Here is a 23,493-nt window from a genome sequence, read left to right as displayed (position 1 = left end):
AACGACCGTATTCACCGCCGACGTTATCTAGCGTATGCCCCCCTCTAGAAGGAAAGGAAAACGTCGGGAGAAAATCTCCGTACGTAACCGGTTTAATATTTTAAAAAATTATCAAATTGATAGATTGACGAAGTTGATAGAATTTATTATAGTTGTAAACGTATACAAATGTTATATTTGTAAAACATGAATAATATTATATTGTGTTTCTAATGGCGAGAAGTTAATATTTAAATAATAATATTTATAAAATAATTAGTTTTTAGAACTATTTATGTAATATTGAATACATTTCTATTCTATTTAAACACAATTTTTAGTATATTTTTTAAATATAGTTTTTAGTATAAACGCAGATGCATATTTACCAAATCACTGTTGTCTATACTTAGAATATACCTTGCATACAGTTTGCATGTTCTTGAATACAGTCTGAATGTTTAATACATATGGTACGTGCATAAACTTCCTCAGTCCAATAATAACTCATTGTGTTGTACAAAAAAACTCACGTTTTCATTTTTCTATTTCCGCGTATCATGAATTTTCCGTAGTAAAATGATCGATCGTTCATATGTTCTATTTTTATTATTAATTTAATATTTATCCTAATTAATTTCAACATTAATTGAAAGACAAATCATAACTTTTCCAAAGATCGATAAAAACAACGTAGAATCGTTAGTTCCTTTCAAAAAAGGCCCGATGTTCACTATTTCCAATTACTAAAAAATTTGATTGCTCTCTTAAGTCAGCACATTTTCACTTTCTCCGAACGTAAAATGTCGTTATTGAGTCCGATATTAATGTCTGTGCGGCAAGAAAAATTTGTAAAGCAAATTTTGGGAGGAAAACGTAAGGTCATCGTATAATTAATTTTTATTTTTCACGCATTTTATATCGACCATGCGTACGCACAATCGAGTATATAAAAAGACAGGCCCATCGACGGTTCACGTTTTGTGGACACGTAGCCTGGTCCACGCGAAGAGGTATCTAGTGTACAATACTTTCTTCCGTATCATTTTATCATCGCTAAATCGCGATCGTCACTGTAAATTTTATTGAAATTAGGTTGGAAGTGAAGTTACGTCAATCTTCTTAATGATTTCTTGAGTCTGAAAAATATTAGATATATATAAAAGGATTTCGTCGTTAATATTTACAATTAAGTAGCTTTAAACAATTTTTAGCCATTCCTTCTTCATCGTCGTGTTGCGTAAAAAAATTTTGGTTCGTTGCAATTATCAGAAACAAATTAAAATTTCATCCTTCAGTGACAGTAGCTTTAACACGCGTCAATTGATTCTAATGATATTACCGATATCTACAATACGCATTTTTTTAAATTTTACCCCATGATTTAAAGCGTGTCCCATTATATTGTCCATATTTGAATGTTATCTGCGAAGATTTAGAGACATTGTTTAGAACTTGTTTATTAATTCTACAGTTCACCAGGAAAGAACTCAAAATGGAGACCGAGATATTGACAACGTCCTATTTTCAGTCAGCAGTTCTTTATTCACTCGTTGCTATCGCTACGGTATTGTTCACCATTTATTTCTATATCGAAAGTTCACGAGTAGTTCGGTTAGCCCATAAGCTACCAGGTACGTAAAATTATCTTGACCTAATTGATGCGTTTATTAGTTTACGTTAGCGATCATTGTTTCGTTCGTGACTTATCCTATTTGTTATTTAGGTCCGAAACCACTACCAATATTAGGAAATTCGTTATTAACTCTTGGTGTGGACCCGGACCACATGTTAGAGACGCTGTTAAAAGTTGATATCTACGGACCTGTCATTCGAGCTTTCCTAGGTCGGAAAGTAGTGATTGCCATATATCATCCTCGTGACGTTGAAATTATTCTAAGCAGCACAGTTCATATTACCAAAGCTCCTGAATATAGGTAATTGTGCAGTATTTCGTATTAAGTGATTCTGTTTTTTATCGACTTCAACGCCAGAAAAACATGTTTTGATGACGATCTGGTAACTTCTCGTGCAAAGTAGTTGAAAATAATTAATCCTTATCGGAGGTCAGATATCTAAATTTAGTGTATAATGTCACGTTGGAGGTAATTTACTACCATTAAGGATTAAATATTTAATACAACTACATTTGACACTTTGACTGCCACGCTAATAGAAGAATACGAAACATAACTATTCTCAGCAGTAATTATAACAATAAGTTTAACATTGAATTACCGGAAAATCTCCAAAACTCTTAAACCAATAAGATAGTTGGTGCTGTATGTCTATCAAAATTATAGATGAATCATTTTGTTGTAATAATTTCAAGTCAATCGAGAGAAATAATAATCAAGATAAAGGAATATAATCAAAACCGAAAGCAATTATTGGTTCAGATACATTCTTCAATTAAAATGCTTTTCCAAGAATATTTTCAAACAAGTCAATGTATACGACATATCCAACTTATGTCTATTGACTTGATGACTTTCCTTCGCAATCATTAGTTATATTATCGCGCTTGAAGTATTTAAATTATCTATTTTGACAAAATATTTGATGACGTATTTAGAGAGTATATAAATCAAATATTTCCATAGTCAAGTAACATTGGCTCTTCACTGAGCTGTCATCAAACAAGACAAACAATACGCACGTACTGAGCAAATTAAACCACAAAATCATACGGGACGACATATGTTAATTGAGAATAGAAAAGATAAAGTGAGTACGGTTTAAGAAAGCGCTACATGGCAAGCGTTATGGCACCGTACAAGACTGAAACATAGACAAGGCGCTCTCATATAAATCGCTCGCGGCAGGGTACTAATCCCAGAAACAGAAGGACTCGTCACAGCAATATAGTGAGTGTAATACCATTGCTACAAGAAACTGCAGGAAGTGTTTAATGAATGGGATTGTGAGTACAAGCGTATATAGAAATGGTTATAAGCACAGCAAAATAATTGAATGCGTGCATGTGTAGCAGAAGAAAATATGCGAAAGTATGCGAAATACAGGGTGCTCCATCTATACTAGGCCAACGAAATATTTGTGTTGTTTCTAACGTTGTGAGGAATGTTCGCAGTATAATTAAAATGTTTCTCGGGGCAGAATATCTTGGGAGACAAATTTTATATATAAACAATTAATACTAGATATTTGAAATTTTTAAACGACAAAGAACGTATGTTCGCAACACACGATTTTAAGTACGACCGATAGAAATAATAATTTAATAGAAACGTTAGGAAAAAAGTTGCGATATCACGGTTGCAAACTCCTTACAGGTTTTTCAAGCCATGGCTGGGTGATGGACTGTTGATCAGTGCAGGTGAAAAATGGAGGACACACAGGAAGATCATAGCACCCACCTTCCATATGAACGTGTTAAAATCATTCGTTCCATTGTTCTATGAGAACAGCAAAGACTTAGTGATTCGATTACGTGAGCAAGTGGGGAAAGAATTCGATTGCCATGACTATATGGCAGGTGTGACAGTTGATATTTTATTGGAGACTGCGATGGGACTCAGAGAGGCTGACAAACAGAAATCTGGATATGAATACGCCATGGCTGTAATGAAGTAAGATTGCCATTTTTTAATTATCTTCTCCAAGATTTTATTTCCTTTGTATTCATTTCTATTCGCTTTTAGTTTAAAGAAATATTAAGCTGAAAAGATTATCATATTCTTAATGTTAACAATTTTACATATCAGTTACAGTATATTGTTGCGGACTTCGGGAACCTCGTTCGGTTCCCGTCGCCCCGTTTGCCCCGTTTCACGAGTTCGCGGCATGATTAACTATTTATTTTCACAATTCCTTTATACAATACAATATATAATATATCGGATTATTAATTTCAATATCTCGAGTTCGCTGTCAAATCGCAACTGCCAAAGTTCAGCTCGATCGGAAGACCCTGAACCATGTTGCCGTCTTTTATTCCAAGGCGGCACCGGTCATCCATCCGGTGTTCGTAACAATATATTACAATATTTGATTGTAACTAATCAAATATTTTTCAAACCGTAATTAAGACAATGGTACGAAGTTGGAGCAAATTCGGCCAACTTTATATGATCATCAATATTAATAAGATGACAATGTCTTTTGCTTGATTTTTCTGTAAACTTAAAACAATCTTAGGTATCAATCTTTGGTATAATTAAACGATACATTACAAGATGTATAGAATATGAATATAAAAGGTTTTAAAAAATTTTAGAGAAGATACTTTAAATATTTTAAACTATCATTATCAACTCATGTGAAAATTGTTTCCCTTGATTGAAATATCACCTCCGACTTCAGATACCTTGCTAAAGAACGTAACAATTGGTCGAACAATGTACGAGTACAACCCCGAATTTTCATTAATTCTCTGCTGTATTTTGTAATTAAAATAGCATGTGCGACATAATTCATCGACGCCACTACAACGTAAATCTACGATTCGACATGCTCTTCAAGTTCTCAAAGTTTTCGCAAATGCAGAAAGAGCAAATCGGTATCATTCACAATTTAACGTCGAATGTTATCCGGAAGAGGAAGGAAGCAGCTTACAGAAAAATCTGCTCAGAAATTGATGGCAAGCCAAAGTCGAATGAAAGCGCGAATTTGTTTGATATCAACCAGGAAGAGAAATCCGACGACAAGAAGAAGAACGAAACAGAGAAACTCCATTACGTCAGGGACGATCTCGATGATCTCGATGATAATGACGTGGGCGAGAAAAAAAGATTTGCTTTCTTAGATCTTCTATTGGAGATTAGAAAAACTGGCGCAGCGTTAACTGACGAGGAAATTAAGGAGGAAGTAGACACTATAATGTTCGAGGTAATTTGATTTCATACTTAAAACTTAAGACTAAACATACCGAGTACCAAAAGTAATTAACGTGTGTTGATTTGTAAGATAGACAAGACAATATTTATTTAGACCTTTTGCCTTCTTTATTATAATAAATTGCTTCAATTAAGAAACTCTTACAAATATTCTATGAAAGACTTTTATAATTTGCAGCAACTTTAAAATATGCGAAACAGGTTCATTTGACTCCGTCGGTAGGTTTCGTGATAATATCGTAAATGTAAATAGATATAGAAATATATAGGGTATCCCAAAATTATAGTACTTCGAGACATGAGGGATTCCTGAGATCATTTAAAGTAACTTTCTCCTTAGCGCAAATGTATTCTGTGGTTTCGTTTACAAGTTATTAACGAAAACCATTGACCAATGAGAGGTAGGGTCAGCTGGCACGAGCCGGCCTAATCTGCTCGTTGGCCCGATCGCCTTGCGTCAGCTGAGCTCGTCACTCATTGGTCCATGGTTTTCATTAATATGTAACTCGAAAACGAAGCCACTGATTGCATTTGCGTTAAAGAAAATGTTTATGTAACTCGTTCATATAAAATTATCTGCTACATTAGCTTCAAGTTATAACTAGATTGTAAATAATGGTTTCTACTGTTTATAATTAGAATAGAAATTTTTCTTTACGCTTAAAGATTCGTAATTTAGTTGTAACATAAAGAAAGTGTAGTGTAACGCAATGAAAGTATATTATAATACACCTCTAAATAATTAGTTTCACGCCTTTTAGAACGAATTTTCTTTCTACAAAGATCTTTAAAATTAAATTAGAAAATTGTTAGAACTTGCAACTGTTACAATATAATTTTTATAATTAGCATATAGAAGTGAATAATTTAATGATTTTTAGGGGCACGATACCACTGCTGCTGGTTCCAGCTTTGTTCTATGCGTGCTCGGCATTCATCAAGATATCCAGGTAAATATTACCAATCTTACACATACTCTTGTGGAATAAATAACATTCGTATTTGACAATTAAATTCCGGTTAATATTAATACGATTGAATAAAACAACGTTTAGGAGAAAATTAAATGTGATTTAATTTGTGCGTTATAGACAAATAGCATAAAAATACAAACTGTCTGCAACAATTGATTGAGATACCTTTTCTACCTTAAATAATTTTAAGAAATTAAAATTAATTTATTAGCATTTTTAGTTTCTGTCAATCTTCTCACTATTTGAATTTAATCCAGTTAAGAATAATTATGTGCATTTAAACAAATTTTGCATCATTTTTTAGAAAGTTTATCACCTACCGTGAACAATCATTTCACCAAAATCTGTTCTCGAAATCATAAAACTTTGTATCGAGATGTAGTTTAGCACTATTCATTACAGGAACATATTTGCGGGAGAATAGAATGGCAGAGAGTTTTTATTATTTTAATGCTATGAGATTACTACACATATTACTTCGCTTGTATACATATATTGCACACTATACAACATGATTCACGTGAGAACGTATTTATTTCAATGTGTATAAATAAGCTATTATATCTTTTCGTTCATCCGCTTTTCTAATACCATTGAATACCATTCTCGTGCCAGGGACATATTGTTTGGGAAACTCCAAATACGCATCTAGTGTTGACTCGTTCCACGTGACGGCCTTGTCCTTCATTTGCTGCGTATACTTGAAATTGGCATTGGCTATATTAAAGATAAAAATAATAAATTTTCAATTATTACCCGATCGAATATTAATTTGCCTCTCGCCACAATATACTATCACCCGAGATCACTTTCACTGTCATATTCTCAATTTTTGATTCGACTTTTTTCTGAACATCATTCAAATGTCCTACCGAAATTAGTAGAGCATTTATTGTAAAATTATGATAAATATACATACTGCCAGAAACTTTGCCAACTACGCCAAATAGATTTGGACCTAATTTGTTAGCACCACCTTGATTAGGCGTGTGACACATTGAGCACATTTTTGAGAATAATGCCTTTCCTTTCACAGGGTCTCCCATTTTATATAAAAATATTTGTTACTTCTAAAATCGGAGGTTATGTCAACTGTATATCTCCAATAACATTTCTACCACTAGACACAGATCGACTTTTGCAGCGATTCAATTTACTTATGGAATGGTAACTAATTTCACTCTGTTGTAACGTTTGTAGACTGTCATAAATTTCGAATTTCTGCACAATTATGTTATAATCGTATAATTATCCGCGATTGAATGAAAACAATTTTGTATGTTTTGACTGAATCGTTTGTTCATATAGGATCTACTTGTTTGTAATAATATTTGTTCCATTATAGATTAATTAAAGTTATAGATTCGTTTTCATTATTGCTAATTTCTTAAATTATGAGTGTAGTTACATGGCAGTCTTGAGTAATAGAGGGTTAATGTTAATCAATAAAGGTACAGCTAATTATATAATCAAACGAATATTATTATGATCTTTATTTTGTTCATTTTATATAATATGTCCTATTTCAGTAATTGGAGAAATTATGATGTTAGTATGATTAATTATTAACTATCATAGTGGTGGAGATCTTAAAAATGTAATAAAAGGCAGAACCCGAAGTTATTAGTCTTATTTATATTGTATAAAAAACAATTATTAGCATCACTTATATATAATCTCAGTTATACATACATATGTATAACATTACAAAATAATCAGAAGTGGTGATGAATCTTTGGTGACTATCATTCCTGTTCATTGAGGTTTATTTTATATTATAACAAACAATCAATTATCTTTCGCTTACAAAATAAGTGAGTACACGATTTGATAGCGTAATATAAACATTGTTACATTTCTCGATTGATCCGAGTGCCAACAACTAAGGTTTAAAGAACTTGGAGAACTAAACACTTGATTGTTTGCAGAAGTATTTAGCTTTTATGGTGCACAACAAATCACTATACTTCAGAAGCAGTATGAAATATAATCCTTTTCATGACCTTTTTTTTGCTAGTTTTATGTGTTTGATCGAATCTCTGTTATTTATACACTTGAGACATAAAGTAAAGCTTTTTGTACGTTTCGCATAATTGAATTATACGAAATAATAAAATAAACTGATTTTATAACATTCTTATTTTAGGATCGAGTGTACGAGGAGCTAAATGGGATTTTCCAAGGATCCAATCGCCCTTGCACTTTCCAAGATACTTTAGAAATGAAATACCTGGAACGAGTCATCCTTGAAACTTTACGACTTTTCCCGCCAGTGCCTGCCATTGCTAGACTATTAAAGGAGGACGTCAAAATTGGTAAATTTTTAACACCAACTTTAGGAAACGATTCATCATTTGCAAACCATAGCTACGAATAATAATCATGCAATAATGTTCAAAATAGTAACGCGAACGATAGATATTGTTTCATAACATTTTTTCGACTTTTCTAAGTATAAATTAATTAATTTAGTCTTTTGAATTATTTATGGAACATTATTTGAATATAAACGATTGAAATTAATCATTATTTTAGTTATTCTTGCAATTATTATACAATTAATACTTACAAGGTTATTATAATATAACTTAATTATTATTTGTTTATAAATATTGGAATTGTGTTATTCTTTGAACTAGTATTATATAGAATTGTTATTTACATTACGGCTTTAACGATACTTATTTGATCACTATGCTTTCATGATCATCATATCATTATTAAATATGAATATGTGAGAAGCAACTACAATACTTACTTCGCAATATCGTTTTTTCTAGTTACCAACAATTACGTGTTACCAAAGGATTCTACAATATTAATTCCACAATACATGATACATCGGCTAGCAGAATTTTATCCAAATCCTGAAGAATTTAATCCCGATAACTTCTTACCGGAACGGATGCAAAATAGGCATTATTACGCCTTCGTTCCGTTCAGCGCTGGTCCTAGGTAAGTAATTAATCATTCTAATCAGCTTGTGCATACATGCCAACTTTGCAACAAAATTCCATTTTATTTATTAAAGAATGTGATTTTTTAATGCAAAAACAAAAAGTTTATATTATTCAGTAAACTAATGTAATGAACTTTATATAATACTCTGTGGTTAAATGGTCGATCACCATTTTGTATGCAACGACGACGCCTGCAGTAAAGCAACCATTCTACAGCAAGGTTCTTCATTTTGCCTACTATATCGCTACACCACTGTTACCTACAGTATCGTTGAATTTATGAGAACGAATAAATGTTTCGTTCTGTCGACAGATGTCTTTAATTTTAGAGAAACCTTAATTGTCTTAATTGAAATACTAAATATTTACTAATTAAAATGCTATATACACAAAATATTTGTATTCAATCATTTATCTTTTAATTTCAATTTAATATGACTGCGGAGTAGACGTGCTTTTAAATTACAATTAAGGCATCTCTTCGAATCATAATTTTGTTGCTTACATTTTCCAAAAGATAAAGTAGAAAAAGGAACGAATTAAGTATTCAAAAGAATAATTTACAAATATATGAACTACGACGATTCGATATAAAGAAATATAAATCTCCTTGCACTAGAATAGATTTACTTTAACTTTATATTCTTCAAAGTAAAATTGTATTAATCAAGTGAAGCTTTCAGTTTATTTATCCTATTTGACAATATTGAAACTGAAACACTTAATATAATTTATTGTGTACCGCACACATACACTTACAGATAAAAGTTAAGAAAGTTTAAATACCGTTGACATTTGTGTCAATCAGCGGAACACGATTATATTCATTAACACATTGCCATAAATACAAATTACAGATTCGGTTAACGCGTGAAAAATCATTTGCATATTTTATCAAATATTCACGTAAACTGATACGCTTCCCGAAATATCTTATTTTTTAGAAGTGGGTTCTCATGAGGCATGAGGCGATTAAATTGCGTTTTTTTTTAGGTCGTGCGTGGGAAGGAAATATGCGATGTTAAAGTTGAAGGTCTTATTGTCGACAATCCTGCGGAACTACAGGATCCTGTCGGATCTCACAGAAAAGGACTTCCGGCTGAAGGTTGATATTATTCTCAAGAGGGTGGACGGCTTCCGAATAAAAATTGAGCCGCGAAACAAAAGCAATTCAGAAGTTTGTATTTGAGGTGGAGTCCTTTAAAACTCCAAATGATATATTCGTTAGCGGATTGGTGGACACGCAAATGAACAGGAACGCATTGTTTAGCGTTCTGAATACCGTGCGAAGCAAGATTTACCATGACTCCTAATTTATTTGTTATAATCTTATACAACTCTGCAAAATTTATCTGAACCTATATTATTATTTAAAGTTTGAAGTTTGTGTTGGCTAAGGCATAAAATACGTATATTACGCTGCTTTGTAATTGTTGAAATATATTTGTTTGTGACTCTCTTACAATACCAAATAAATTGCTTATATTGTTTGAATTAAATTAATCATTAATTTCAGTCAGAAAATACTTTTATCTTTAGTTTTTTAATGTTTCTGTTTCACAGTTTTATTATAGATACTGAATTTTATACATACTACTGAATTTTATTCCACATTATCGAATTATTACTTTTTCGAATTTACGTAAGTAATTAAATATCGGCCAAATACTTCACAAAAATTTGTCGAAGTTAATGGTTATTAACGTTCCTGTTTTATACGCAACTGAATGACTCTCCAGAAAACATAAACTTTTATTTAATTTTTGCGATGTACAGAAAGATAGACTTGCACAAACATTCGCTATAATTATCAGCGTACTAATATAATATAAATAAGGGTGACTTATGAATAATGAAAGATAAATTATTATGTTACGTGAAATACTATTGTAAGCTTTCAACACAAGTAAATATATCATTCCAAATTATAATTTTATTTATTTTACCTTCGATAATAGCATTGTCAATATAAAAGACTCTATTTTAAATCTTGATCTAATTATACGTCTACAATCGTTACTTTAACTTTAAAACATCTACTTTTCGAAACATCATTATAAAGCTGTTCCACTCTATGGTTGTTGTTAAATTTGTCTGCAGAATAACTAACGTACAAAGCACTTCAAAAAAATTCATTTCGCGAATGGCGCATCTCTATCACACATTCGTATAGCTCTATTAGTAAATTTTACAGGAATGTTTTTGCTATATACAAATATTTGTTCTCGAAGTAGATACTTTCATCATCAGCGTGTGCTTACGAATTCTTTTATGCTTCCATATTTCTGTTGGTGTGCATCAATTCGGGGTGAAGCCGGAAGATTGGGCGGCCATTTTATCCGCCCGTCCCTTTCTTCTCTTTGGTAATTCCACTGAAAGGAACTGTATTGCCCATGGAATAACGAACAGGACGTTCATTGCTATAAGTGCAAGCTGACAGACCACGAAACTATTGGTCCAATCCTTCATCAACCCTAAAACCATTCATTAATGTTTATAGATACGAACGGCCCCTTTGAACGCGAAGTCAGTTGGCATACGATATTCCCACAATTATTTTCCTTAACGTATTCATTAACAGGTACACAGATGGCTCATTTTAACAAATTATATAACAAAAATCCAAATTAATCGGCCAATCAAACTTACTCATATTTGAAACAATATTATATGAAGTATTATTTCAAATAACATATTGTTTTAATTTATAATTATTTTCACATAATTATTTTTTAAATAACGTTATATAAAGTATTATATCAAATAACGTGTTAGTTTATTCTATTATTATTTTAAATATTATTCTTCTCTTTCACTAAGAGAATCATTTTCTACTCGTTTTGTAGACGTCCTATACTATATATGGTTAATAATATAAGGATATTTCCATGCACTCACCAACAATTGGACCAAATAGAATATTTATGATGCCACTAATGGCACCGCAGATTCCATACGCGGACGCGAATTTTTCAATAGTGATGTCTTCTATGACAACCAATGCTTGAGGAACTAACAACCATGACCGAACTACTCCTATCACTGCTATCATGATATACGTGCCGGACAATGAACTGCTATAAAACAAATAACCTGAAAAATAAAATCAATCGAGAAAATTATATTTTTCTCATATAATTGTTTTATATAATTATTCATTCGTTAATTCTGAGCATATGAGAACGAAGTTTAAGTCATTTTTATTTATATGTATACCAATCGATGTAGAATACAATTTGCATAAACTGAAGAAATAAAGTGAGTGGTGTAACATATGAACAAATCCAAAACAAAAATAAAATTGATCCTCAATTGACGACTTCACACTAAATCAGCGTAATTATTGTAATCAGTGTAATTATTGTAATCAGTGCAATTACTGTAATCAGTGTAATCATGTTCAGAACTTCGTTCTATCATGTAATCTGTGCAACATATTGTTGTTCTACTAACCAAACTTTGCGAACGCCATGGCAATCGTAGCAATGAAGAATATGTATTTCGACTTGACGTTCACCGCCAAAGTGAAAATCGCGAGCAAAATTTTCGACGCTAATTCTGCAGATGCGCTGATAGTGATTGCAAGTGCCGCCTGTGCCTTATCGTAACCGGAGTTCACCATCATTAGCGGCACCAAGCAAGAAAATGTGAAGTCGCTCGACAACACAAAACTAATACCGAAACACATATTTAAAAAACATAAGTTCTTTAATAGTGACATGTCCAGAAGATCCCCCAGAATTTCTCTGTAGAAATTGATAAAAAAGAATCGTTTGAATAGAACGTAACACAGATATTATATACAGGGTGTTTCTTGAAATTCTGCACATAGATACTAAATTGAAATTTCGCAGTTCAAGATCATTCAATGATCATGATATAGCAGATCGTTGAATTTATCTTAACATGTGCAACAAAGATGTAATGTGTTTGCAATGCTATTTAAAAAAGTTAAGGTGGCCTCAATTTTTTTATTGAAGAATTAACCATTTTTTAAGCTTAACAAACTATCATATAGTCAACAAGAAACTAATAAGAGTTAAGGAAGCACCCTGTATATGCGAAAACAAGAGAAGTGGAATTTCTAAATTTTCGCACTCGAGGCTATTCTAACCTCAAAGTGAAGATATTTGTTTGAGTCTACATTATTTCAATCTAGTATTTGCAAAAAAATTAAACTCTTACGTTCTTTGTTGTATAAAATATTAAACTATCACATTCTATAACACCAGTTTTACAATAGTTTTAAGAAAATTGTATGTTCCTTTCAAGCAAATTTTAAGTTAGTTTTAAATAAGTTTTAACTTATTTTTAACACTAGAATATCTTTTCGATTGTGCTCATTAAATCTAAAACTATGTTTGCATACTTAAAATTACATCCTGCTATTTTATACCTTATGATCTTATATGCCTCATTTCAATCACTTTAACGAATTGCAAATATACAGTGAATCTTTATGCAAAATAAAAATATTCTTTATAAATTAATATATCCTTTCGAATAATAATTTCCTGATGTCTTCAATATTTCGTATTTACCTAATTCATTTTTTAATTTACCTAAGTAGTTTTTCGTAATTATTTTAGTAGTATTTACCACCTAGTTTCTAAATGTTCCATTTCTCTTGCCTGCAAACATTACAAAAACGAAATGGATCGAAGATTAGTCTAAATAATGTCTGCCCAAAAGTTTAAGAGCATCCTTCGTTCTTTATATTCAATGAAGTAATTCTGTATTAATTCACACGTTCCATAAATTTTATACAAAATTCATTGGAGTTCGCTAAGTAGTTGTTAATATTCTTTGAAAAGAGTACCTTTGTAAAGAAAGGAAGACTGCTCCAAACTTTCGAACGACAGTCTACACGCAACGTACTTTAAAGGACCTTTCTCGTTACTCTCGTCATTCATGGACACTTGTACGCCTTTTTCATTTCTCTTCTCCTTATTTTTCTCAAAATGATTCCTGTCACCGAACGCCCCGATGCTCGTCACTAAATTTGTCACGCTGGTGGACGAGAGCGCCGACATACGTCTCGTCAAAAGTTCTCGCATCGAGCCCGACTTCATTCGATTGTGAATCTTGCTCTCGAGTTCTGAAATTGAGGCTACTCTTTTTGCTGGCTCCTGCGTTAACAATTAGAGAGAGTAAACGTCTTGAAACGTTCGTGAATCAGCTTACAAAAAACCGCGATTGTACCGGTATCAATTTTAACGAGCTCTTATGTATGTTACAAAATACGCTGAACTGGACAAGTTTTATGTTAAATAATAAATAATAATAATAATAATAAATCCGAATAAATATTGAATGACGAGCAATTGAATGATAATTAATAAGTACCAATTAAAATTGTATGTAGAAGTGTTATTATATTGAATAATTTAATGAAATCTATATAAATAACAAGTGATTGCAATAAAGAAAAGCATTTTAGAAAAGCGTCCACGTTTCTGTATAGAACAACTCGTTTTATAATGAAACTCGCCGAAATATGGCAAGGGGTTAACTCTTTGTACTCACCGCTACTTTAACCCCATGTCTAAACTTATTTTGGATGACCTACAGTATCTGTATTTTCTATAAATCATTAGTGCAATTTATGCACACGAAATTGAGTCCGTATAACAGTTTATACTTTGAACAGTTTTATAAACAGAAACAGATTTGACAATGTAAAAACATTTCCAGAGCATCGTACAAAAATCTCGAATGGTGCCTCAGAGTCACTACTCGAGTGCAAAGGGTTAATACTTTGCAAAGGTTACAACACACTGGCGTAAAGAGACGTCAGCAAATAAATGTTAAGAAATTGTTTACAGAAGTGTGATTTCCAAAAAGTACCTTCAATGTTTCAATTAAAAGCGGAATTTGCTTCCCGCCATCACCCTTTAGACTTGTCAAGCTACTGCATCTTGTTTTCGCGGAAATGGAAAAGTGGCAGATGTCTATGGAACGACGATTCACCGATACTACTCCACATAGCTTTCGTTCTTCCCTTTCACGCGCCCTTTCTGCTCGGACATCTTTCGGGTTTCTTGTGTGCCATTCAACTGGATGCATCATAGTCATGCCGACGATACAGTTTGAACTCATGGCGCCCGTTATTAATGCAGTGCCTGGAAAAACCGTGAACGTAACATTGTTACTTTGTAATTTGTAATTCATATCTTCATTCAGTAGAATACAAGAAATTGCAGTGCAATTACAAAATTACATTAATTATGAGTAACGATGCAAATTAAATTAAATTTAAATGATGAACTGAGATGTAATTGAATTAAAATTGTGAATTAAGAAATAATGAATTCATACAAAATAATAGAGAAATGAAAATACATAGAACAGATAAAAGATGAGTATAGAAAGGAAAGTAGAAAAATGTATTATGCCTCTTGAAAATTCTGGTCTGTAGTTTGAACAACTGTATTTCATTTATAATGTATTTGAATAACACTTATGATTTAAATAGTTAGGGATTGAATCAACTGAGATTGAAAGGTTTTAATTATGTAACTGAATTATGACGTAGTTAAATTAGTATGTCATTGGAATAGAATATAACTAAATTACGAAATTGAATTGCAAAGTAGTTGAACTAAAATACTATCTATTTGAAATACAATGTATTTAAATAGCAAAATTGAATTAATAGGTAGTTAAATTACTATTGACTGAAATATGATATAATTAAATTGCGAAATTAGATTGCAACGTGGTTGAATTGTCACTACTTTGTTTCCGTATATAATGCCGCTAAAAAATAGTTCATTAAACTCACCACGAAATCCGTAAGCCGTCATTAACTTCTCTATGAGTATAGGATATACAATCCCGCCTAAAGCAATGATAACTTGGGCCGCGCTCATTACCTGAAAAACAAAATTAAGAAAAATTAACAATACAAGCACTTCAAAGGACTCTGGTAATCAATGGCCTTGCGTTTACGTACTGGTGCTCGTTTCTTCACGAAGTAAGCGTTGAAATTCGTGTTACAAATCGTGACGATCAGCCCGAGGCCTAGTCCTTGAAATAAATTGAGAAAAGCCATTTCGTAGAAGTTGGTGACAAAAGCCATCGCAGTATTCGACACCGAGAAAATCACAGCGCCGAACAAACCTACCGGCCTCATCGCATACCTCTTCAGCAACGTGTTTGTAATTAAGCCTGTTGCAAAAACGTAAAATATTAATCTTTTAGTCCTTTACTGTATTTATTTATTTATGGAGTAGACATCCGCAGATTTGATAATACACGGCGTATACAGATTATGTAAAAATACAAAATTTATAAATAAATTTAAGTGAAGTACTATATTGGCCTAATATCGCATATAAGAAATATAGTTCGATCAGATAAATAAGAAATCTATTTGTGTAAATAAATGTTACGTAAAATCTTTTCCCAGTATTCTTTTCTGACATGACAAGAAAATTCACAGTACACTTTTTCTGTGAATGAATTAGTATTCATACATGCATACAATTCCAGGTAACTATCTTCCTCGTTTCACTGTATTTAATACAAACATTGACATCATAAAATCGTCACGTGCGGCAAGCAATTATGCCAGATAAATTTTTGCTATGTCATATTACGATCCACGAGTTAAATTTTTGTAAATGTATTGTTCCAACCAAGACAAAAAATGCATGTCATTGTTATCTGACGCCCAGAGCGCTGCGTGGCATTTACATTAACAACTATTTCTGAATTAGTGCTGCCTCTTATCGGCAATCTTCTTAGCATCTGACAGTTGAAAATATATATGTATATGACTGTGTCAGACTATGTGTCATATTTGATTGCGATTTGATACCACAAGACATTAAATTTCTGGTAGGGAGGGGGGATGTTCAGTGCCGACATAACAACATCTTGATAAGTTAGCGTTTGTTGACTTGTAAATGAATATGTCTACGATATACCGAGAATTCTGAATTCATCCTTTTATATGCCATATTCAACTTTTCTCCAATCAAATTCACCCTCTTGCAGACTATATGTAGACTTTCCTAAATTTTAAATACAACCTTTTGATATTCAAATTCGTTTTATGGGTATCTCGAGAAGAAAACATTATAACTGTTACATAAAATATATTTTGCAAATTGTTTCAAACATTATTCTAAACACTGCTGACACAATTGTGATCACATTGGGCTAATATGCTTGTGTTCTTTAATGTGAATAGTGTAAGTATACTCCTTTATCGAATTTTCCAATCGTTTATTACAAATCGTTCAAACAAAATTTAAGGCGTACTACATAAAATAATTTAACAATATTATTACAGTTTAAATAAATTTAACATAATGATTTAAGGAGTTTCGGTTATCTATTTTTCATTTAACCTTCATGTAATCATTCTAAACCGCTGTATTTTTGATTTTATAACTAATGGGCAATTTTCCGTATAAGTTTAATAAATCAAATAAACGAAGCCATCTGGGTGAAGTATAATTAGTTTTGAACAATTCAAGCCTCCATAAAATCAATGATGAAGTTTCTTAAAGTATTACATTCTACGGAGAATGCATTCTCTTCGTGGACATCATAAAGTAATAATATTGTTGCAACTGAATCAAATACTTAAATAAGTGTTTCAAAATCATTGTTACATATATAAAATAAAACTAAAAATGTCAAAACAAATTTGCATTGAATTTGATTCTTATAATGGTCCAAGATAATAGAGGATGAAGTTGGAATGCAAGTATTTGAAAAACAGTGAATATAGTTTGCAAAAGAATGAATTTGGAATGCAACACCTGTATAGTAGTAAAGTAATATTGAGCATAATAATAATTATCGAGTGGTGTAAATCGAATTATTATGTAGAAGTTCCGGAAAATGGTTTGCAAATCGATAATGTTAAAACTATACAAATTATAAAGTAACAGAGGAAAGCACAATTGGCAATAGAAAATTTAAGATTTAACACTCATATCTTAAGCATTTATAATTTTGTTTATGATTGGAATTAAAATTTAAATTAATTGCTAGAAACCACATCATTAAATAACAATATTGACATGAATATATCACCACGTCGTTAAACTAAGTAATTACAAGAGTTTATGACTGCTATTACTATCATTAGTCTCGTGTCATCAACTCCTGAATGCGGCACACGTAAGTTTGTCTGCAAATAATTGTTCGTAAAACCAAATTATTTAATGATGTGTTATCGCTGTAACAGTACCCATCTAGAACAAACACGAAGAAATTGATGTGTTTGTTATGTAAAATGTCTGTTATGTGAACAAGAGGTATACAATTGTTTAATAGACAGACTCCTAACAATAGTTGTTTGAGAAATTTAATATTATAGTATTTAGTATAATAGTAAATAGAAACATTTTATAGAACATTTTATATAGCAAACGTGCGTGATGAATTACATCATTATATCAGTTGATTAAATACATGACGCTAAGCGATGTGTCCATGGTTTACTTCGATTATTTTTTGACAAGTACTTGTCGAATTAATTTTATCAATGTTTCCGTTACTGTTTCATTTATCATTTCTTTCAGAAATTCTTATTTACTGTAAAGAAAATGATTAAATTCGCTAAATTCAAGAAGCTGTAATTATTTAGAAGGATTTAGTTAACTACTTTGATATGAAGAATTATCAATGCTTTATCATTTACATAATTATGAACGTCACTGCGTATACTCACGTGGAAGAGATATGACAACTTCTAAAACAGGGAGACATCGTTATGTAAGTTTTAATCAATATCACGGTTATCACGTAATTAGCTCCTTAATTTGTATACATAATATTGCATTCAATTTTATCGTATGTACTATTGTTGCTTTATTACTGGAAACAGTGATATTTTTATCATCACTATTAGTATATTTATATATATATTCATATTCTTCGGTATTATATAGAAATATGTTTTATTACGTACGCACTTCTCACAAACAAATAAATCTTAAATTTCTTGTAGACAATACGAAAATAATCGAACAAGACATGAATTTAAGCTGAATTTTCAATATGCAATTATCATAACTATAAATATGATCATTTCATGAATAAAAAATAAATATCAACCAACTCAATTTAAAATTCAATTTCTTATAATATTTATAACAAAATTCATAATAGTATGTAAATCTTGTTAGACATCAAACATCCCAATTCTCTTAGAAGTAATAATAATACATATTGAAAACAAACATAATTAAAATATTAAGATGCAATAAAATTAATGTAGGTTTAAGTAAAAATTCACAGTTTTTATAATCGAAAATAAGGAAAATGTTGATTTACCAGCAATGGAGAACGTGATCATAAAAACTGAATTAAACGTGGTCAAAGCAGTGCCAGGCTGACCTGTCGCCTCGAGGAGGTCAGCATATATAATTGCAAACGACGAAGATGGTCCAAATATTGTAACCTGGGACATAACAAACGAATATCTTAACATATGCGCGACCGCTGACGTGAATTTGCGTTATTTTAAATTCTATTCCTGGTTACCGCTGACGTGAACTGGCCTCATTTTAAATTCTATTGAGACAAGTATAGCAAGTATACAAATTATAAAAAATCTTTTTATTGTGAACAGCACATAATTGCAACATTGATATATCAAAACAAATTTTATCATTTTTATCGTTGCTTTAACGAAACAAGTTTGCGGCAACCAGCTTTAGAATTTCATTATTTTCGCCGGCATTCAGTATTAGTAACAAAAAGAATTGCCGATCGTGCGTTAACACTTTATTAACCAACTACGAATTTTATGCATTTATGAGAAAAATGAACGTATCGGTTGCAAACCAGTAAAATCGTTTCAAGAATTTAGGGATGTTGCTGATTACACAGGAAAATAATTAAGAAAGAAATTAATGTTTCTATAATTTCTGCATCCTGAAATTTGCGCGACTTAATTAAAGATCGCCAGTAATTATATGTCCCGAAACGTATCTTGTTTACCGAATTAAATTATTCATAATCTGTTTCAAAAATTTATCCCGAGAACTTGAGAAATGAATATTAATTTATGATCAAGATCAAATTTAACCTTTAACTGATCACGTGCTATCTTCGCGACTATTTTATATGCAAGTTATGTAATAACGTGAGAAACGTATGTTGAAGTTTTTACTTATTGTAATTGTTTATATACTGTACAGAGATTTATATTTCCTTTTATTAATTTAAACGGATTGCAAGGAATATAACAGTATCTTTAAATTCTTCAAAAATTTTGACTACTGTATACTTGTTATATCGATTTTAATCATAAGTCATTAGTAGACTGCGGACCATTAACAAAATAAACATTTTCTTAATAAATTATAAGAAGTAAACGTTAATTAAGACAGTAGTTTTAATAATTTCAAAAATGTATTTCTTCTTTGAATAACTTCAATAAATTCAAGAGAATGTAGGCGTATTTATAAATTGTGCTAATTTTGTTGTTGTTAGGCACTTCATCTAGTCAATTTTATCATAAATGTATTAAATACACATTATGAGTCATAAATAGATTACGGACCTTTATGCACCAATTGCGAAAAGCAAGAATTACGTAGAATAATTTTAGTAAATTATAAATGATATCATCAAATTGCAAAATTTTTCGAACAGTGTCACTGTTTCCTGCGACATCTATTAATTTCTGTCATAAATGCATGAAATTCAGTGTTTAGCCATATAAGTAGACTTTGTCAGGATTTTTCTATTATTTTTGGTTATATGGTTGGCTGTTTATTTAATTCGTAGTACTTACGAATATTAATATCATGGCGAACATCACCATCCAGCCCCAACCACCATCAGGAGCTAAGTCTTCCAGTGTGAGTTCATCTCCGTTGTCCTCATCTTCATAAAGCAATCTACTATTTCGTGACTTCTTTTGGTCCTCAACGAACGTATCCTTCATCGTCGTCATCGTAGATGTCCCGTTGGTCTTAGTTACCATATTATTTTTGTAGAGTCTCTACACACATTGCACGGGAACTATTTGATACAGAAATACTAAGTCTCCTCTCATTATTTCTTCGTTTCTTTACGATTATGACATTTAATTCTCTTTTACTTTATTCTTTTTCCATGAAAAGGCACACATTCTTCACTCTGTAATCACAGCGTCACTAGGTATCATATCTCTCGCGATTTTATGCACCGAAATAATAATAACCCTAATTTTAAGTTACACGATATCTTTGTGTTAGTACTATGAAAAAAAAGAACATTGTCTGCTATGTAACGTGATTAATATTTGAAAAATAATGATCTCGAAACAGTTCTGCTACTGGACATATACACTGGTCAAAAATAATATACAATAGCATAGAAAAATTTTCGATAAAAATTGGTTAACTTTGATCGACAATAACTTCACGAAAACTCATTGTAGGATGATGACTTTTTAAAGCCTGAACCTTTATTTTAAAATAATGTTCCTGGATTTTAAGTTTAACATACTCTCACTGTATATCGAAGCGTCAGTGAAAATTACTGACGTAACTAGATTCTTTTACAAATCTTCAAATTTCTAAAATCTCTTTTTAAGTATATTCACATATGAATAGTATAATGTTACACAATATCATGTGATTAAAAAGAATTCATAAAATAATGCTCAAATATCGGAAACCTTAAAGTTGAATGTCTGTAGATTTTTTAAATTGAATTATTTAAAACCTACAGGCACGAAATATGAAAAATTATAACAATACATGTGAATGTTTATAAAACAGGCTCTTTGCAATTTAGAGGTTCTAAAATAGTTTGCAATTTGTTGTACAACATCACAAACTGTCACTTTTCATTCGAACTGGAGGCAGATAATGTCAACACAAATCAAGCACAATGTAGACAGTTTTATAACAGTTTTAACAACGTAGATGCTTTTATAAAATGATTGGAATCACACGAATCGTATAATTAACATCAAAATGAACACTACGTAAATACAATTGGATTCATAAACTTTTCATCTCCCTACTTCGAAATACTTCAGATCAAAATATATCAATCACTGTGAATTCTTTGATCGCAGAGATTGTTATTACAAAAGCTTACCGATGAACATCGAACTTCCCGCGTCTCGAAAATGGAATAGAAAAATAACACCTTCAATTATCTAATACTGCATACTGTACATCAGACTCCTGGGTGGTTTTTGACTGAACGAAACAAGAATCAAACGAATTGGAAGACTCTCTTATCTATGTACACAATGCCATCGCACTAAGTACAGGTCCTTAAGAAGAATGAAATATGGCTGCTGTACCATCTGCAGTTAGAAAATAAAAGGAGAAGGTGAGTGTCGTATGTGTATATGTGTGGGTATGTGTGTGTTTGTGGAGCCACCAGTATGGACGAGGCCGCTACAAAGACTTTTTGCAGTAGAGGTGAGCAAAGTATAATTGAAACAATGCCTAATTATTATGATTATAATCACTAGTGTAATAATTACTAACGCAATTACAAAGTATTAATCAATTCGTGAGACAGTTATATTAGCCAAATAATCATTAGTCGTAAACACCTGACAATATCAGTCATTAGTTAAGAAGTGTAACTATTAGTTATCAGTATATTGATTGAAGAACTAGATAACGTCAGCTAGTAGCATAGTGAAAGAATAAAAAAATAATGCTCCTTAGCTCCTCCCTATCATAATCACCGGCATCTCATTTTCGCATAATTGTACCGCTTCCTAAGACATTGCATTGTTTCCAATTTTTATGGCACCACTCCACTGCTATTCCCAGTTTGACCCCTAAAATATTCTCCATAGTAGTCAGTCCAAGTATTTGGTTGCAGTCTTTAAGGCGTACACTCATCGGAGTCTCAGTAGTTTCCAGGAATAGTATAATTGTACATATGCACACACTGTAGTTTCTTGCAACTGATAAAACAGTTTTCTATATTACCGATTAAACAAATGATTTTCTTTTCATTCCAGACCTGAACATATTTCTTCTCTCATTGTAATTTATTTACAGTATGATATAGTGTGAAGCAGGACTATTTTTCTCTTTGCCATATTTAAATCTTGATGTAAATGAAAATATCCAACCATTTTACATGTTGACAAATTATATTAGTTATCGCATATTATTTTACATCCTTTCTATACATTTTAAACCGTGGAGTATAATTAATTTGAGATTCTGTATTTTCTAAATTCCAGAATTCAATTGTTCGAAGAAATTAATTTTGGTTATAATTAAGAATTATCAATAAATATCAGTGTAATTAACTGGATTATAACTGGATCATGTTAGGATCTCACAATAGAAAAGTAATGTAATTAATACGAACTTCCATCTCCAATTACTTGATTGCAATTCGTGTTAAAAAATTATGCTCAAATATCTTCTAGCTGAAATATAAATTTCATTTCAGCAATAATCTTCTGTGTCACGTCAGCAATAAAACTGCATTTTGCGACGCTTTTAGCAATAGCGTTTATGCGTTCCGAATCCGTTTATCATGTTTGAATGTGATAAAAGACAATACATATGACTCAAATATTTGATAGATCTCCTTTACGAGAAATATGAACTGCTTACTAAATTATTAAACAACTTATTCATTACCAAACATTCAAATATCTGTTTTTAATATTTAGATAGCCAAACATTAGATTTATCGTGTATAGTTTGTTGAAAAATACGTTGTTCTGTAAGGTGCGCTATTACTTTGTTTTCCTGTTACATTATATTTAAGTGAACA

General features: G+C 31.4%; 3 protein-coding genes across 4 annotated transcripts; 1 reads left to right on the top strand and 2 right to left on the bottom strand.

The window, feature by feature from the left end:
- The first annotated feature begins 967 nt into the window (after nt 1-967).
- On the top strand, nt 968-10,700 carry LOC144474657 (cytochrome P450 4g15-like). Its single transcript, XM_078189751.1, has 9 exons — nt 968-992; nt 1,454-1,613; nt 1,706-1,916; nt 3,273-3,569; nt 4,398-4,827; nt 5,717-5,785; nt 7,956-8,124; nt 8,590-8,764; nt 9,763-10,700. The coding sequence occupies exons 2-9, from the start codon at nt 1,475-1,477 to the stop codon at nt 9,956-9,958; spliced, it is 1,686 nt and encodes a 561-aa protein (XP_078045877.1). The 5' UTR covers nt 968-992; nt 1,454-1,474; the 3' UTR covers nt 9,959-10,700.
- Nucleotides 6,342-6,906, bottom strand: LOC144474658 (cytochrome c). The gene is made up of 2 exons (XM_078189752.1): nt 6,729-6,906; nt 6,342-6,526 (listed from the first exon to the last, which is right to left on the bottom strand). Exons 1-2 carry the CDS (start codon nt 6,853-6,855, stop codon nt 6,342-6,344), a joined length of 312 nt encoding a protein of 103 aa, XP_078045878.1. The 5' UTR covers nt 6,856-6,906.
- LOC144474656 (uncharacterized) lies at nt 10,498-22,045 on the bottom strand. Of its 2 annotated transcripts, none has more exons than XM_078189749.1 (10): nt 21,832-22,045; nt 20,534-20,880; nt 19,066-19,192; nt 15,725-15,939; nt 15,554-15,644; nt 14,617-14,891; nt 13,648-13,898; nt 12,223-12,515; nt 11,668-11,862; nt 10,498-11,243 (listed from the first exon to the last, which is right to left on the bottom strand). In XM_078189749.1, exons 2-10 carry the CDS (start codon nt 20,723-20,725, stop codon nt 11,068-11,070), a joined length of 1,815 nt encoding a protein of 604 aa, XP_078045875.1. In that variant the 5' UTR covers nt 20,726-20,880; nt 21,832-22,045; the 3' UTR covers nt 10,498-11,067. The 2 variants fall into 2 exon arrangements, with proteins under 2 accessions (XP_078045875.1, XP_078045876.1); XM_078189750.1 differs by having other exon boundaries at nt 20,534-20,743.
- Nucleotides 22,046-23,493: the final 1,448 nt, after the last annotated feature.

This window comes from Augochlora pura, chromosome 9, assembly GCF_028453695.1.
Source record: "Augochlora pura isolate Apur16 chromosome 9, APUR_v2.2.1, whole genome shotgun sequence".
Taxonomy (NCBI): Eukaryota; Metazoa; Arthropoda; class Insecta; order Hymenoptera; family Halictidae; genus Augochlora; species Augochlora pura.
The sequence above is the reverse complement of the archived record's forward strand: the minus strand, read 5'-3'. Positions and strand labels throughout refer to the sequence as shown.

Coding starts and splice junctions, on each gene's coding strand:
- LOC144474658 (XM_078189752.1), bottom strand. CDS start 6,855: ATGGGAGACCCTGTGAAAGGAAAGGCATTATTCTCAAAAATGTGCTCA. Junction 6,527..6,728: donor AGTTGGCAAAGTTTCTGGCA/GTATGTATATTT, acceptor TCTTTAATATAG/CCAATGCCAATTTCAAGTAT.
- LOC144474657 (XM_078189751.1), top strand. CDS start 1,475: ATGGAGACCGAGATATTGACAACGTCCTATTTTCAGTCAGCAGTTCTT. Junction 1,614..1,705: donor GTTAGCCCATAAGCTACCAG/GTACGTAAAATT, acceptor TTTGTTATTTAG/GTCCGAAACCACTACCAATA. Junction 4,828..5,716: donor TAGACACTATAATGTTCGAG/GTAATTTGATTT, acceptor AATGATTTTTAG/GGGCACGATACCACTGCTGC.
- LOC144474656 (XM_078189749.1), bottom strand. CDS start 20,725: ATGGTAACTAAGACCAACGGGACATCTACGATGACGACGATGAAGGAT. Junction 15,645..15,724: donor TCGTGAAGAAACGAGCACCA/GTACGTAAACGC, acceptor TTTGTTTTTCAG/GTAATGAGCGCGGCCCAAGT. Junction 11,863..12,222: donor CATGGCGTTCGCAAAGTTTG/GTTAGTAGAACA, acceptor TTTATTTTTCAG/GTTATTTGTTTTATAGCAGT.